This window comes from Oncorhynchus mykiss, chromosome 3, assembly GCF_057628025.1.
Source record: "Oncorhynchus mykiss isolate SJ-2025 chromosome 3, ASM5762802v1, whole genome shotgun sequence".
Classification (NCBI taxonomy): Eukaryota; Metazoa; Chordata; class Actinopteri; order Salmoniformes; family Salmonidae; genus Oncorhynchus; species Oncorhynchus mykiss.
In genome coordinates, this window is record NC_143024.1 from 83,678,536 (window position 1) to 83,695,435 (window position 16,900).

Here is a 16,900-nt window from a genome sequence, read left to right on the forward strand (position 1 = left end):
GACAACCTGAAAAATCTGGGTGGGGCTCATGGGCAAACAGGAAGACTACCGCAGCGTAGCCGTCGCATATAGGCCCATCATTAGCATAACTTTGATACAGGTCTAAAAAAGGTCCGTAATATTTTTGAGCCCATACGAGTTCCTGCAAGGCCATCACACTCACCAAATGTAATCTGCAGAGAGGCTATAACACTTGGTCTATACTTTTCTGTCAATTGTTATTTAGATAGGCTGATCAAGCATCCAATTCCATGCAGACATTTCACCTATCAGGGAACTTGGCCTAGCCTATTTGAAATGTCCCAAATATGTTTAAAAGCGGATAGTCTACATATTGGTTGTGGCAGCTAACATAGACAAAGGCTTTTAATAATCAGATTTTATAGAGGAATGTATCATTCATGTCTTAAACCCAGTCGCCTGTTATCAAGATGAGCCCAACTACCATCCGTAGTCTAAAATCAGAGGGAGATTTTCAGTCAATGTCTTAACCAAACAACACTATCCCTATATTCTAGTGTGTATTTTACTATTGTGAAACTTCAGTAAATACATTTTCTGATCTCTGGCTTGATTTGGAACCACACATTTTGTGACAAGCAAATGACGCTGAGCGATGCAATGCCATTTTGAAGGGAAAAGGGCTTATCAAACTGCCATGGACAGAAACCGAAAGTCATGGTTTTAGCAGTGCATGGGTTATGCTTGCATATCTTATTTTTAGGCTAATTGTAACTTTCTTTTGCTATAAGAAAATAAAGCAAGGTGTTCCATTTTGTCACTGGCAAATAGGCCTTAAGCACGTCACACATTGCGCTCTACCATCTCGAAAGTATGCACACGCAGCCCACGAGTTATGCTATATTTTAAATGCTACATATGAAGAAAACAAAATCAATTAAATGCTGAAATAAGACGATCGTTAAATTATTTTTGCAAACTTATTCACCAGAGGCGATAGCCTAAATTTCTCAGGGGACTTTATTGTAAACAGGCCGTGGGTATAGACTGCTTTACCTGCTCGAAAATAGTCCTATGCATTTATATTTTACTTCCCAACCTTTGTCACTGAAGGTTATTATCGAAAGAATATTATACTTTTTATTTAGGCTATTTTGGGTATTTTCTCTACAAACTATTTTGAAGAGCACCCATTTCGTTTTATTAATTCCTATTCACATAGTCAAATGTATTTTAATAATCTGCCAAATGACTTTGCCATGCTTTATGTTGTGCAATTACTTAATAATGTTTAGTTAAAGGCCTATTTAGGCTACGTCTTACAATGCCTTTTGAAATATAACATTTAGTATTTTTGGGAATGTGTGTTTGCCAGGCATTCTGTATTGCTCATATTCTCGTTGCTCATTTGATTTCATCTGGTCGGCTATAGGCTACCAATAATTTGTTAATGTTTTATTCTGGCCATGCATTCACATGTTCCTTCATATGAGACACATCATTTTACTTTAGAAATTATACAATTCACTAGTCAGATTTATGGAGAGGAATTGTAGGCTATAGCTATTGTAATATATTCTTAAACGCCTGATGTTTATCATAATAGTACTGTAATATAATTTATTTGGTCGATAACGTTTTGGGGTCTAAATATGACTTCAGTGGGTTATTTAATTGCAGAGGCCTTTCGGAGCCACAGTTCTGTTTATTGCGCGCCATAGACCATTAGGGTAGCCCTTTATGCTATTCCCACTGAATATTATTCAATATGTTGAATTTAGTTGGATTTTTAAGCGTTAATAGGAAGTGGTAGAAAAATACGGTAGGCCTACGATAATCATTATATAAGATCGTTATGCATGCTGGCACCAAGTCGTCATCATGCCATCACCCAATATTTTGGGTGTATTTAGATAAATGCATCGATTGCCAAATGTCATAATATCAGTATATGTATTTATTTGAAATAGCCTATTAGATATATATTATTTAGTTATTATAGTAAAGAGAAAGACCAACTTTACGTTTTCATCCGTTATTTGCCTGGTAACAGTAGGGCTATATATAGCCTAGGCCTATACATGCCGTGACGTTGGTACTGAATTCTGGTCGGTGCTTACATCAGGTTTTTGTTGTGGTCTGATCCTGGGATTTCCATCAGGATTTCGTTCCTTCAGAAAAATTAAAACAGCACATGTGCAATGGGTGCACTGCCCAATTTTCATTAAAACGTATGGCCCAATGTAGGCCTATATTGTTGCTTCTAGACAATGTTGCATATGGAATGGATCTATTGAGTATAGCCTGTTAAAGTAAGAATTGCTCTTCCATCATCTACTTGCAACATGCATAGACTACATAACGGGCCATTCGGCAAACTATGGCCATATGACAATCCGTGGCATTCAATGTTGCGCACACATTGATATTCACTGGGACAGTTGATTAAATCAATTTAATCCCATACATGTTTAATTAGTTGTTCTAAATTGAATTTAAGAATTAGATTTGGCTCATTGCCTAAGAATTAGATTTGGCTCATTGCCTTTTAATTTTGCACAAAAAAAAAAAATGTATAGGCCCAATGCATACGGCCAAAAAACAATCGTCATTCTGGTCATAAGGTAACCTAGGCCTAAAGGCCAATACATCATGTTTTTGAATAGTGCAAATGAAGTTACTATATGTTTTATTTAGACAGGCGAAGCCGTTTTTTTCTATAGGCCTAGTTATGCAACATTCAACCTTGGCCCCGGTGGAGGTTAAATCGCGCGGTGATGACCGATCCACAGGGAAGACAAACATCAAACGAGCATTTGAACGCCTGTGCGGGTGCATGGTATTTCATGTCACATGAGCAGTGTGCAGGCGCACCAATTGAAGCTTCACTTATGACCTTGACCGGTAAAGTAGCCTACACGTGCGAAAAAAAGTGCCTCCACAATTTGTGAAATCCCCTCAGTCACTCAAAAATAAAGATGAAGGAAAATACCAAATGTATGTTTTATTAGGCAAAAAAATGAGTCTGGTGACAGGGTATGAGGCATTATGACAACTCAACAGATGGTCAATTAAAGTAAGGCAAAAATAAACGACAGCACTTAAACTCGATGTAAATATTATTCCTATCCTACAATCTAGCCTGTGGAATGTATAGTAAAAGAAATATCCTGAGGTGACAGACTGACCTGTGTGATCGATCATATGGCTTGGAGAAGGATGGATGGTGCTCCTGGTCAGAGCTGATGCTTAACACTCACCAGAATAGCGTTCTCAAATGACAACATTTAATGTACTGCAATAGTGTTTTGATTTAACTTAGTGTTGTATGGTTGTTCTACATTTAGATATATATATATATATATATATATAAATTCACAAAGCATGATACATATGTGCTTCTAAATACTTGAATAGCTTTCTAGTGTTTGCTATAAATCTACTTATAGCATGGACATTGCTTGCTTCAGATCCATGTAGCAAAAATAACACTCGGGAAATCTAAAGAAATTTACAACGGCTAAGAAATTCGCTAGTTGTGTTTACAAGGCGGTCAAGAAAATCGGCAGGTGTCTTAATGAGGTTCGGGATACAGTTCAGAAACGCACCCACCAGGCAACGCAGGCATCCACTACCTCTCCCCAGCACTGCCACGCACCGTGAGCCAGTTCCAGCCATCCAGCCAGCACTGGCAGATAGACATTGCCGAGCGAGGAGATTTGGGCTGACACCGCGGTCAGGCTGTCCGGCTGCAGCAGGACCAGGGCGCATAAAAGGCACACAAAAAACACGACCACTCTCCCCAGCGCGCTGCCGCCGGAATGCGGGGTCGTTGAGCTATACACGCCACTCTCGTGCGGAACGGAGAGCTTGTCCACATCTTTGAGCTTCATCGAGTCCCAATTTTTGACGTCAAAATTCCTGACCAAGGGACCGACGTCCATGTCTGTCCGGGAGGGCAGCGGAGTTTCCCGGACAACGCGCAACTTCTCCCTGAACTCCTGCATCTGCTCGAGAAAGCAAAGGGGGTCGGTCACATTCCTGAAGGACTCGGCGATGCTGAGAGCGCGCTTCTGCTCCTCCAACGCATCGCTCAATTTATTGATCTCTGGGTCGTAGGCTTGCATCACCACCAACTTCAGCGTCTCAAAATCAGAGAGGATCTCGTTCTTTTTGTGGTCCAGGGCGTTGATCAGTTTGACAAAATATTCGGTTACTTTCTCTGCGTCCCTGGAAACTAACTGGAGCGCCTTTTTCTTACTGGCTTCCAGTGTCTCCACGCAGGATAGAATATCCGTGCTGTGCCAACTCTCCACTCCCTGGGACAGCTCCTCAAATGCGGATTTCTCCTGCTCGTACGCGTCTTCCAGGGCACAGAATGTATGTCCTTTATGGTCGTCAGTTGTTGCACAAAATCCACAAATAAGTTTCAAGTCTGTGGCACAGAATATATTAAGCGGTTGACCACTGTGGTGTTTGCACAGGGCCATCCTGGGCAACACTCTGATTTTGTTGTATTTCTCAACGATTCCACGTAACGAGTAGTTGATCTGGAGGCTGTTTATGCCGTTTTGAGGAGTCTCCTTGCGGCAACTGGGGCATTTGAACGGGGGTCTCCAAACAGGTCCTCGGTTGTTCCCCTCCAGAATCCCCTCCAAGCACTTCTTGCAGAAGCTGTGTGAGCACGGCAAAACTCGGGGGTCCTCAAAGAGACAGCAGCAAATTGGGCAAGTCAGGTCCTCCTCTAGAAGCTCCATGGTGTTCTGAAATAAAATACAACCAGGATTGAGTGGCGAACAAATCGAAAATAATAGATCAATACACTATCCGTCAGTTAAACATACCCGTTTGTTTAGCTACATCACCCAACAGCGCAATAATTCACAGGTAGTGATGGTGGAAATGCACATCACTAGAATTACGCATGACAACACTTTGGATAAAACGCACAGACTATCCACTCCAGCGACTGGTGTTACAATTCAGCCACCCTCAAAAAGGAAAATGAGGTGTCGATGTACCCGAGTAAAATATGAAAATAGAAAGCGCAGTGGAACATCATGCCTAGATGCATAGACTATTTGGCTACAGTGAAAAACCTATCGCAACGGTCCCTATTTTTTTTTCCTATGTTCAACGACCTAGTTTACTGTTCACACTAGATGGGTTTTTTTTTGAGACGGGATATCACGCAATCACGACACAGCCGTTTCATCCAACTGGTCTATATATAGATGAGATGGTAACGACTAAGTTCCCACTCACTTTAGATTTGACTTCTGCTTTAATGTTAATAGCCTGCTGAAACGTATCCTTAGCAATATAAGCTATGCTGCATAAACACAAACTTCCACCAACGATTACCACTCAGTATAAACAAGTTTCAGTCTATAAATTAGATCACACACGAGTATGTCCAATTGGCACGGTATTGAGGATGGTTATGACAGCTTTTGCAAGCGTATAGCAACATGCAACTGGACAAAAAAAAACACTTACCAGCTGCTGAGACGCACAGTGCAACGCAATCATGGCGCTTGTTGCTGTGCAGACTTCGCCCTTTCCGGGAGAAAAAATTAACCATTTCATGACCACAGCACTACACTAGCGAACCTTCCAGCTCCAAATAGCGCGCACTATAGTACGCGCCTGATACAGTGGCGCGCAGAAAGTAAAAAAACATCTCAGTGATATTAATGGCAGCGTTTTTTTAAGTACATATTTTTTTCTTTTAAAGAACAAGATGCGTTTTATTTTTCAGTAGGAAAAATATAGAGGATCCCTGCAAATTGGAGAGTGGAGGCGGGCTGTTGCTATGCAAAACATTTTTACATCGTGAAAGATTGTCAACTACTAGGTTCTTAGTCACCCGGCTTTTGATCACTGCCTCCATCGCACCATTTGTATACGTCATTATGAACTTGAAGTAACGTTAATCGATTCTTATGTGTGAAGTTTGAACGTCAGGCAATAGTGCATGTCAATTTGCATTGTAATTTTCATCCCCACTGATACCCAGTGCATGGATACAAAGTAGCCTATTGGAAGTGTTCTCAAAAGACTTGGTGATAGGCTACTGAACTGGCTCCTTTTTTAACTGACGACATGTAGGCCTACCCAGCAACAATATTGGTGCTCATTACAGACATTTGCCGCGTTATTTGATCCCAGATGGAATTCCCACTCTACACACATTTGATCATGCCATGTGTCCCAAGCTTGACACATTGATAACCAATAGCTACTAAGTCACGTGTAAAAAAATATTTTGACCTTGATTTTCTTCCCTTGTTTCCATGCCATCAGTAGCCGCTGCTTTATAAGCAATGTGATTGGGCGCATTGGAAAGGAGCGCATATATGGCTCATGACACTGTGGTATGACTGCCACCAGGTGCCGCTGGTTCATTATGATGGTAGTTTTCTCGTGAGCTTCTTCAGCTCTTGTTGACTTCTTCGGCGTGACCATTTCCGGATAATATTTTAGCCCAAGAATGGCTGCACTGTTTACGTGTTGTCTGGGATGCTGCGGAGATGGGGGAACGGGGCATATTCCCCTCAAAGAAATGCCTAACGTCCAGTTAGATACGCATCATATGGGTGAGAGGAAATATTTCTGACGGTTCGTTGTTTTAAGCTGTAAATCTTCGAGAGAATGCCAATGGGGTTAACCTAGCTACTGTTCAGCTGGCTGTTTTTGACAACGCCGTCAAAAATCAATATTTGTATTTTATTTACTTATTGTACAGGCACGGATGTGGTCATCGTGAAGAGTGGCCGGAGGATATGTGGCACCGGGGGTTGCCTCGCCAACGCTCCCCTGCACCAAAACAAGAGTTACTTTGAGTTCAAGATCCAGTCCACAGGTAATGATTGAACAGTCCATGTAACGTTACTGTCCACCTGCCTGTCTTTGTGTGGGAGATCAAATGGATAAGGAACTATGGGGAATATTTTTTTGTGTGCGCGCATCAGGCAGGGTAGCTTTGGGACGTAACATCGGGAGTTTGTATAATATAATAACAATTCCCCGAGTTGTGATTCACTCTGGCGGCTGGTAACGGGAAATGACCTTAACTTTACAATATAGCCGGCATCACCAAAAAAAACGGACTGTCAACAACTGTCAACAAAATATGTATAATCTCTAGAAACTATACTTACCAGATGTAAAGTGAAATGTGTCCCTCGTTATAAAATGGACGTCTGAATCCAACTTGTGTCCTTAGTGACTTTTCGTAACAGGTTAGGATAAGACAGGTCTACAGCTACAATATGACGATGGTCATGGCTATAATGGATCCATCATGTCATGGCGACTTTGGTCATCGGGTCTAACGGTCATCTTGCGCTGAACTGCGCATGTGCATGCCTTCAAATCAAAGGCACTCCTTCGATGTAAGTTGTTTTTGACAAATGAAAACGTGTCAGTTTTTCACGAGGTTTGAGTAATGGCATGTTCAACTACAAAATACATTTTCTTGAATCTAGGTTGTGCCTTTTAGATTGAGAAAATGAACAACTAAGGAATATTTTTTTTATTTCTTATTGACTTTCCAAACCCTGGCCTGTTTGGCCTTGAAGTGGAGGAGGACCTGTTGGACTGTATGTTCTTAGTGTTTTCTGAGCACAATGTGTTCTCTCCCAGGTGCTTGTAAGGGCAGATATGACAGACAGGTAGGATTCCAGCTGAGGTGGTTTAATAACCTTGATTCACATAAAGCAGGAATGGCACAGCACAGAGTATGTGTTAAAGCACAAGGTATGGTTTAAATTGTTTTAACCAAGAGTGTGTGTGGTTCTGAAAAAAAGGAAATGAAATACAATAGTAAATGGCCGGTTGGTATAAGTTTAATACAACCTCCAAATACATGATCTGTAAAGAATACGGCTACAATAGGTTATGTGCTGCACAGGACAACACGGCTGTGACTTCACTAATGAAAGATCAGATGGGTGCAGCCACACAGCACCATGATCCTCACACAACTGCATATATATATGCACGCACTGAACCAGTCAGAAGTTTTGACACACCTACTCAAGGGTTTTTCTGTATTTTACTATTTTCTACATTGTAGAATAATACTGAAGACATCAAAACTATGAAATAACACAGATGGAATCATGCAGTAACCAAAAAAGCATTAAACAAATCTAAATATGTTTTATATTCTTCAAAGTAGCCACCCTTTGCCTTGATGACAGCTTTGCACATGCTTGGCATTCTCTCAAACAGCTTCACGTGGAATGCTTTAGCAACAGCCTTGAAGGAGTTCCCACATATAATGAGCACTTGTTGGCTGCTTTTCCTTCACTCTGCGGTCTTAACTCATCCCAAACCATCTAAATTTGATTGTGGAGGCCAGGTCATCTGATGCAGCACTCTATCACTCCTTGTTGGTCAAATAGCCCTTACTCAGCCTGGAGGTGTGTTGGGTCATTGTCCTGTTGAAAAACAAATGATAGTCCCACTAAGCGCAAACCAGATGGGATGGCGTATCGCTACAGAAGGCTGTGGTAGCCATGCTGGTTAAGTGTGCCTTGAATTCTAAATAAATCACTGGCAGTATCACCAGCACCCCCACACCATCACGCCTCCTCCTCAATGCTTCACGGTGGGAACCACAAATGCAGAGATCATCCATTCACCTGCTCTGCGTCTCACAAAGACACGGCAGTTGGAACCAAAATCTCAAATTTGGACTCAAACCAAAGGAAAGATTACCACCTGTCAAATGTCCATTACTCGTGTTACTTGGCCCAAGCATGTCTCTTCTTATTATTGGTGACCTTTAGTATCAATCAAATGTATTTATAACGCCCTTCCTACATCAGCTGATGTCACAAAGTGCTGTACAGAAACCCAGCCTAAAACCCCAAACAGCAAGCAATGCAGGTGTAGAAGCACGGTGGCTTAACTCCCTAGAAAGGCCAGTAGTGGTTTCTTTGCAGCAATTCGACCATGAAGGCCTGATTCACGCAGTCTCCTCTGAACAGTTGATGATGAGTAGTCTGTTACTTGAACTCTGAAGCATTTATTGGGCTGCAATTTCTGAGGCTGGTACATCTAATGAACTTATCCTCTGCAGCAGTGGTAACTCTGAGTCCTTTCCTGTGGCGGTCTTCTTGAGAGCCAGTTTCATCATAGCGCTTGATGGTTTTTGCGACTGGACTTGAAGAAACTTTCAAAGTTCTTGAATTGTTCCATATTGACGGACCTTTCACGTCTTAAAGTAATGAAGGACTGTCGTTTCTCTTAGCTTATTTGAGCTGTTCTTGCCATAATATGGACTTAGCCCTATTTGGTAAAATACTGTCTTCTGTTGTGTGAAATTCATAGATTAGTGCCTACTTAATTTATTTAAATTGACTGATTCCCTTATTTGAACTGTAACTCAGTAAATTTGTTGGATGTTGCGTTTTTTAATATTTTTTTTCAGTACAGATACTTCTTTCTCAGAGATCACCCAGCGTGCATCTACTTCACATCACCGGTGGGCGGCGCTACAGCTCTCCTATGATGAACTCATATTTATTCTCCATAGTCTTTCATACAGGTGTGTTTCGCAAGCATTCCCGGAAGTCGCTCTCAGATTTTAGCTAACCCTATTTCAAACTAACCTAATTATCTTAACCTGAACCTAAATCACTCTCTGTCATAGCTCTATACCACCTAGTCAAAACCCTGCTTCCGCTAGATGGCTCTATTATCCTTACGTCGTTTGTCATTCGCATTAAACCAGACTGGAAGAGGCGACGCGAAAGGGTTTACTCTGCCCAAAAACTGTCTGTATGGAGGTCACGGAGTATCGATCTTGGTCAACAAATGTAATTTCTAATTTGCCACCTGAGGCTTATTTGATCAAATATACGTTATGTAATGGTTAGGTTGTTATGAATGTACTGATAAGTGGACGCACGTGGCATTTCGGCAACGTTGTGCCTGTTCACACTTATCTGTCCTCTCATTGGCTATAATGGTCCCACCTGGTGTTGCCTCCGCTCGCCTGCCTTCCATCTTTGAGGACAGGGATTTATATTGTTAGTGTCACTCGACCATCTTGTTAAAATAATAGATAATATTTTATTAAACTGCACGGCTGGTAATACACTTGTCCCCCGGCGACCGGTTCGTACATAAAACATCCTCCATTCAGGCTGGAGAAGTAGTTTCCTTAATTGAATGTCCCGCCGGCTAAAAAAAGCTGGGAGAATATGCATACCGTTTTAACAAAACACATTTGTTCACCACAATGCTAGAGTGGCTAATGCTACTTGCTGCGCATTGCATTCATCCTGTGGTAAACAGACTGCTTCAACCTGATTGGCTGAATTGGAATATTGTGTTTTGTTAAGACAGTATGCATATTAACAATTTTTAGGTTGGCGGGCCATTAAATCAGGTTAGTGAGGAAAATGACGCATTTGCAGCCTGAATGGATGATGTTTTATGTACGAACAGGTCGCAGGGGACACGAGTGTATTTATTACCAGCTCTGCAGTTCAATGCAGGACGTCGATGACAAACGACGTAAGGATTATAGCGCCATCTGGCGGAATCAGGGCTACAGGCAGAGGAGATTCCCCTCGGTCCACTCCAGTGGTTATAGGATTTACAGTACACACCCTCCACTGGGGGTACGTGTGGACTTCTACATACTTACTGTCCTGAACCAGCCTGGTTACACACCAACCATAGTTGCTGGAAGCGATACTGGAAAGCAAAAAAAGCCAGTCCAAGCGAGCCAAAACATTGACTAGAAGGAATGCTCTCCTCGTAGTCGAAATGACCATATACCAATATAGTTCCACCCCTGAACTTCAAATAAAATGGTTTGAAGACCAGCACTGTACGGTTTGTGTTGGCAAGCTTGTTTTTAATGGTTCTGACATCTGTGTGCAGGTATATGGGGGATAGGTGTGGCAACTCAGAAGGTGAACCTGAACCAGGTCCCCATGGGGCAGGACATCAACAGCCTTGTCCTGAGGCATGATGGCTCGATGTATCACAACAACGAGGAGAAGAACCGCCTCCCTGCCAATAGCCTTCCACAGGAGGGGGACATTGTGGTGAGTGGACTGGTCTGGTGTAGTGCAACTAAGCCTGTTGTATACGTATACTCAAGGTCTTTATTAAAGCATTAATGAACATGCTCTATAACATCTCAAACAAAGCAAGGAAAGCACATGGCATAATTGAAACACAGCAATATTATTATCTTCTGATAAAAGGCAGTCCAACACCAACTACATGGGTAAAAAAAGGAATGCGACAAACTTACTTACTCAGTAACGCATCCAGGTTATACAAATAAAAAAACATTAGTCTTTAGCTTTAAACTACACAATAAACACGTTCTCCAAACACTACACAGTCATGCTTGCAGTCAGAGCGGAAGAGGCGAAGTGGGTGGGTCCACTCCTGTCAACCTGTCCACGTAGGAAACGGTGATAAGCAGGTCAATAATGAATTGGCCTGCCTTTGGGACAACAACTCCCATTGTTTGGTCAGAGAGGAGACCATCTCAATTATATATGAATTAGTATCTCTGTTCCAGTCCATTAGGTTGTCACACTGATTATGGACAGGTGAGGCTACTTAAGGTGTTTTGGAGGAAGTCCCACCTCTATAGAGGTAGATTGGGCCGGGCCAGAGATCAAATAGAATTGTATTAGTCACATGTGTCGAATACAACAGTGAATGCTTCCTTACGAGCCCCAACAATGCAGTTAAAAAAAATACGGCTAAGAATAACAAATAAAAGTTACAAGTAGTTAAAGATCAGCAGTAAAATAACAATAGGGAGACTATGTACAGAGTCAATGTGTGGGGGCACCGGTTAGTTGAGGTAATATGTACATGTAGGTAGAGTTATTAAAGTGATTATGCATAGATGATAACAGAGTAGCAGTGGTGTAAAAGAGGGGGAGAGGGGGGACAGTGTAAATAGTCTGGGTAGCCATTTGATTAGGTGTTCAGGAGTCTTATTGCTTGGGGATAGAAGCTGTTTAGATGCCTCTTGGACCTGTACATAATGAAGAGATGCTCATGTCACTGCCCAGTGGGAGTCGTTGTCCCAAAGGCAGGCGACAAGCTTAGGTCCAAAATAAACCCATAGAAACATTGGGCTTATTTTGGCAAGAGTGAAACCTTTTGATTTACCTCTTCCTCTCTGGACAGGCTAAGGGGAAATTCAGCCAGAAGGTGTACAGGGAATCTAATCAGTTGTTTTTTCGTCTCAGGGCATCACATACGACCATGTGGAGCTGAATCTCTATCTGAATGGGAAGAATATGCACTGTCCAGCTTCAGGGATCAGAGGCACCGTGTTCCCAGTGGTTTATGGTGAGTATGTGTGTGTGTGTACACAGCTGCATGCACAGGGACCTTCATGGTCCAAACATACCAAGACAGTCGTGAAGAGGGCACGACAAAACCTTTCCCCCCTCAGGAGACTGAAAAGATTTGGCATGGGTCGCCAGATCCTTAAACGGTTCTACAGCTGCACCATCGAGAGCGTCCTGACCGGTTGGATCACCGCCTGGTATGGCAACTGCTCGGCATCTGACCATAAGGCGCTACAGAGGGTAGTGCAGACGGCCCAGTACATCACTGGGGCCAAGCTTCCTGCCATCCAGGACCTATATGATAGACAGTGTCATAGGAAAGCCCCAAAAACTTCAGTCACCCAAGTTATAGATTTATTTCTCTGCTACCGCACAGCAAGTGGTACTGAAGTGCCAAGTCTAGGACCAAAAGGCTCCTCAACAGCTTCTACCGCCAAGCCATAAGACTGCTGAACAATTAATAAAATCGCCACTGGACAATTTACAATGACCCCCCCCCCCCCCTTCTCTTTTGTACACTGCTGCTACTCGCTGTTTATTATCTATGCATGGTCACTTCACCCCTACCTACATGTACACATTACCTCAACTAGCCTGTACCTCCACACACTGACTCAGTACCAGTGCCCCCTGTATATAGCCTCGTTATTCTTATTGTGTTACTTTTTATTATTACTTTTTACTTTAGTCTACTTGGTAAATATATATTTTTACTCTTCTTGAACTGCACTGTTGGTTAAGGGCTTGTAAGTCAGCATTTCACGGTCAAGTCTACACTAGTTGTATTCAGCGCATGTGACATGTTGATTTGATTCTTACTTTCTCAGGAGGGAAAACTACCAATATCAAAGTTTTATTCATATTTTATTATTTCTCTTAACTTATATTAACATAATATATGTTAACCCTTGCTCTCCATTTTGTTAATTCCCAGTGGAAAAAAACAGTCTCAAATGCCTAGTAAATCTGCCCCCAAAATATTTATGGTTCTATTTTTCTGCCACAAGAGGGCAGTAAGTACAAAGCTGAAACTGACATCCTTCCTTTTGGTAGCATATGATGTTAAGGTCATTTAATACTACTGTATATTTGTTGTTGCTGGCACACAGGGTTTCCCATGTGGTTCCTAACGCTGAAGTGCTAAATTGAGATCCAGTCAGTGAGTTATACCTGCTAAAGTATCCTCATGAACACTGACTTGTTTATTTGATCTTTCTCTTCTGTCCCAGTGGATGACAGCGCCATCTTAGACTGCCAGTTCAGTGACTTCTACCATACGGCGCCGCAAGGCTTTGAGAAGATTCTGTTCGAGCAGCAGATTTTCTGACCAGCACCTCCTTATACCTCCAGGCCTTTACACACACACACACACACACACACACAACCCTCAGCGCTCCTTGTTGCTCCGCAGAGATCTGTGACCCCCACCCTCGTTCCAGCTGGTTTGAGTGTCCCTCTGTATGTGTTCTGGTTACTCTGCTTTAAAGCTGTTCTGGGTCCAGTTGGTTTAGCTCTTGGTTGATGCCAACACTGGAGCAGTAAGAAAATTGATCCCAAGTCAGCGGTGAAGGGCATTGAGTAGCCAAAGTGGTGTGTGTGTGTGTGTGTGCGCATTTGCAGTTGAAAGACAGTCAAGTTAGTCAATATTGCTTTGCTTCAGTTGTAATCATCCTGCATTGCAACAATTTGTTATGGTTGCTGCTTCTTTCTGAAAAGAGTTTAAACAATGTTTATGTGTTGAGTCTGACAGTATTGTTGTGCAATCACTACACATGTCCATTGGTCTGGACCAGAAGCCATGTTGAGTGTTCTTTACTGCTACCTATGTATGGTTTGATTATGGAATCTCAATGAACTCTTAATGCCATATTGATATGTGGGGGCATACACACCCCAAAATAAATATACAAATTGTATTTGTTTATAGCTGACACTAATGTTCGATGTTTTGTTTCCCTAATAATTGACATTGATTTAGTTATTCGTATTTAGATTTTTCATATTTTGATCATGATCTCTCATTTAAAGTAATTTGTCACGGCTCTGATGGTTATTCCAGATTGGGGTTGGGTAGGTTACTTTCTGAATGTAATCCTTTACTAGTTACCTGTCAAATTCTAATCAGAGGCGCAACTTTTGGATTGCCCAAACTCCGTAACGTATTCTGATTACTTTTGGATTACATTCCTTTTAAGAGGTGTTAGAAAATGTGAAAGTAATCCAAGAAGTAATCTAGTTTTTCTAAATTATCTGTGATCTTATAACAATTTTGCTGTTACTCCCCAACGCTGTATTTGTGGATGTGACGTTGTCCTACCCTACTATATTTCAACCGTCAGATGAACACATATCTCCTTTTGAAGTGTGAAAACTGTCTCAAATGTTAAATGCTTGTTTTAGTTTGCACTAATGAGATGTATGTTGAATATTAACCCACACCTGAATACTTATTGTCTAATACAATAAAGAAACTTGTCTCTAGAAGCATTGAACTATTTTGGAACTCATTGGTTTAATGGTATGTGGGTGTTTGTTTTAGAAAAGGTTAAAAACTTTCGGCTTAAATTGTGGCTAAGCTTTTGACACAACACCTAACGGTGCTTTCACACTTGGTCACTTTCAGACAATTTTTGTGAACTCAGTGCGGTTCGCTTATTTCTTTGTACAGTGTGAACACTCCAAAGGAACTCAGACTGCTCAAAAGAGCCACCGAAGCGAACTGAACTGAGACCATCTTGAGATGTGGTCTGAGTTTGGTTTGCTTGAATTCTGCAGTCCGGTTCCTTTTTTTTAGGGCAATGTGAACGCAAAGCTCCCCAGGTTCACTTGTCATTATTCCCACCCTAGACTACTGCAACACCGTTCCCCCTGCCATAAACCCTGACACACTAGACTACTGCAACACCGTTCCCCCTGCCATAAACCCTGACACACTAGACTACTGCAACCCTGTTCCCCCTGCCATAAACCCTGACACACTAGACTACTGCAACACCGTTCCCCCTGCCATAAACCCTGACACACTAGACTACTGCAACCCTGTTCCAACTGCCATAAACCCTGACACACTAGACTACTGCAACACCGTTCCCCCTGCCATAAACCCTGACACACTAGACTACTGCAACCCTGTTCCCCCTGCCATAAACCCTGACACACTAGACTACTGCAACCCTGTTCCCCCTGCCATAAACCCTGACACACTAGACTACTGCAACACCGTTCCCCCTGCCATAAACCCTGACACACTAGACTACTGCAACCCTGTTTCCCCTGCCATAAACCCTGACACACTAGACTACTGCAACACCGTTCCCCCTGCCATAAACCCTGACACACTAGACTACTGCAACCCTGTTCCCCCTGCCATAAACCCTGACACACTAGACTACTGCAACCCTGTTTCCCCTGCCATAAACCCTGACACACTAGACTACTGCAACCCTGTTCCCCCTGCCATAAACCCTGACACACTAGACTACTGCAACCCTGTTCCCCCTGCCATAAACCCTGACACACTAGACAACTGCAACACTGTTTCCCCTGCCATAAACCCTGACACACTAGACTACTGCAACACTGTTTCCCCTGCCATAAACCCTGACACACTAGACTACTGCAACACCGTTCCCCCTGCCATAAACCCTGACACACTAGACTACTGCAACACTGTTTCCCCTGCCATAAACCCTGACACACTAGACTACTGCAACCCTGTTCCCCCTGCCATAAACCCTGACACACTAGACTACTGCAACCCCGTTCCCCCTGCCATAAACCCTGACACACTAGACTACTGCAACCCTGTTCCCCCTGCCATAAACCCTGACACACTAGACTACTGCAACACCGTTCCCCCTGCCATAAACCCTGACACACTAGACTACTGCAACACCGTTCCCCCTGCCATAAACCCTGACACACTAGACTACTGCAACCCTGTTCCCCTGCCATAAACCCTGACACACTAGACTACTGCAACACCGTTCCCCCTGCCATAAACCCTGACACACTAGACTACTGCAACACCGTTCCCCCTGCCATAAACCCTGACACACTAGACTACTGCAACCCTGTTCCCCTGCCATAAACCCTGACACACTAGACTACTGCAACCCTGTTCCCCCTGCCATAAACCCTGACACACTAGACTACTGCAACCCTGTTTCCCCTGCCATAAACCCTGACACACTAGACTACTGCAACCCTGTTTCCCTGCCATAAACCCTGACACACTAGACTACTGCAACACCGTTCCCCCTGCCATAAACCCTGACACACTAGACTACTGCAACCCTGTTCCCCCTGCCATAAACCCTGACACACTAGACTACTGCAACACCGTTCCCCCTGCCATAAACCCTGACACACTAGACTACTGCAACACTGTTCCCCCTGCCATAAACCCTGACACACTAGACTACTGCAACCCTGTTCCCCCTGCCATAAACCCTGACACACTAGACTACTGCAACCCCGTTCCCCCTGCCATAAACCCTGACACACTAGACTACTGCAACCCTGTTCCCCCTGCCATAAACCCTGACACACTAGACTACTGCAACCCCGTTCCCCCTGCCATAAACCCT

At 43.0% G+C, this 16,900-nt stretch overlaps 2 protein-coding genes across 6 annotated transcripts in view; one reads left to right on the top strand and one right to left on the bottom strand.

The window, feature by feature from the left end:
- LOC110520521 (SPRY domain-containing protein 7) overlaps nucleotides 1-14,795 on the top strand; it is a 41,055-nt gene extending 26,260 nt beyond the window's left edge. For 2 of the 5 annotated variants that reach the window (XM_090230299.1, XM_090230300.1), the window contains exons 3-6: nucleotides 6,710-6,826; nucleotides 10,867-11,033; nucleotides 12,207-12,309; nucleotides 13,541-14,795. In XM_090230299.1, the coding sequence (XP_090086425.1) occupies nucleotides 6,710-6,826; nucleotides 10,867-11,033; nucleotides 12,207-12,309; nucleotides 13,541-13,638 (485 nt within the window). In that variant the 3' untranslated portion in view covers nucleotides 13,639-14,795. Of the gene's footprint in view, nucleotides 1-5,680; nucleotides 6,561-6,709; nucleotides 6,827-9,403; nucleotides 9,521-10,866; nucleotides 11,034-12,206; nucleotides 12,310-13,540 lie in introns of those variants that run through there. The other 3 variants (XM_090230297.1, XM_090230298.1, XM_021597904.3) reach the window with 3 other exon arrangements.
- Nucleotides 2,946-5,557, bottom strand: trim13 (tripartite motif containing 13). Its single transcript, XM_021597900.3, has 2 exons — nucleotides 5,461-5,557; nucleotides 2,946-4,724 (listed from the first exon to the last, which is right to left on the bottom strand). Exons 1-2 carry the CDS (start codon nucleotides 5,548-5,550, stop codon nucleotides 3,558-3,560), a joined length of 1,257 nt encoding a protein of 418 aa, XP_021453575.2. The 5' UTR covers nucleotides 5,551-5,557; the 3' UTR covers nucleotides 2,946-3,557.
- Nucleotides 14,796-16,900: the final 2,105 nt, after the last annotated feature.

Excerpts from the sequence above, each read along its gene's own strand:
- trim13 (XM_021597900.3), bottom strand. The coding sequence starts at position 5,550 with ATGAAATGGTTAATTTTTTCTCCCGGAAAGGGCGAAGTCTGCACAGCA. Across the intron at positions 4,725-5,460 it reads ACTGTGCGTCTCAGCAGCTG|AACACCATGGAGCTTCTAGA; the intron begins GTAAGTGTTTTT and ends ATTTTATTTCAG.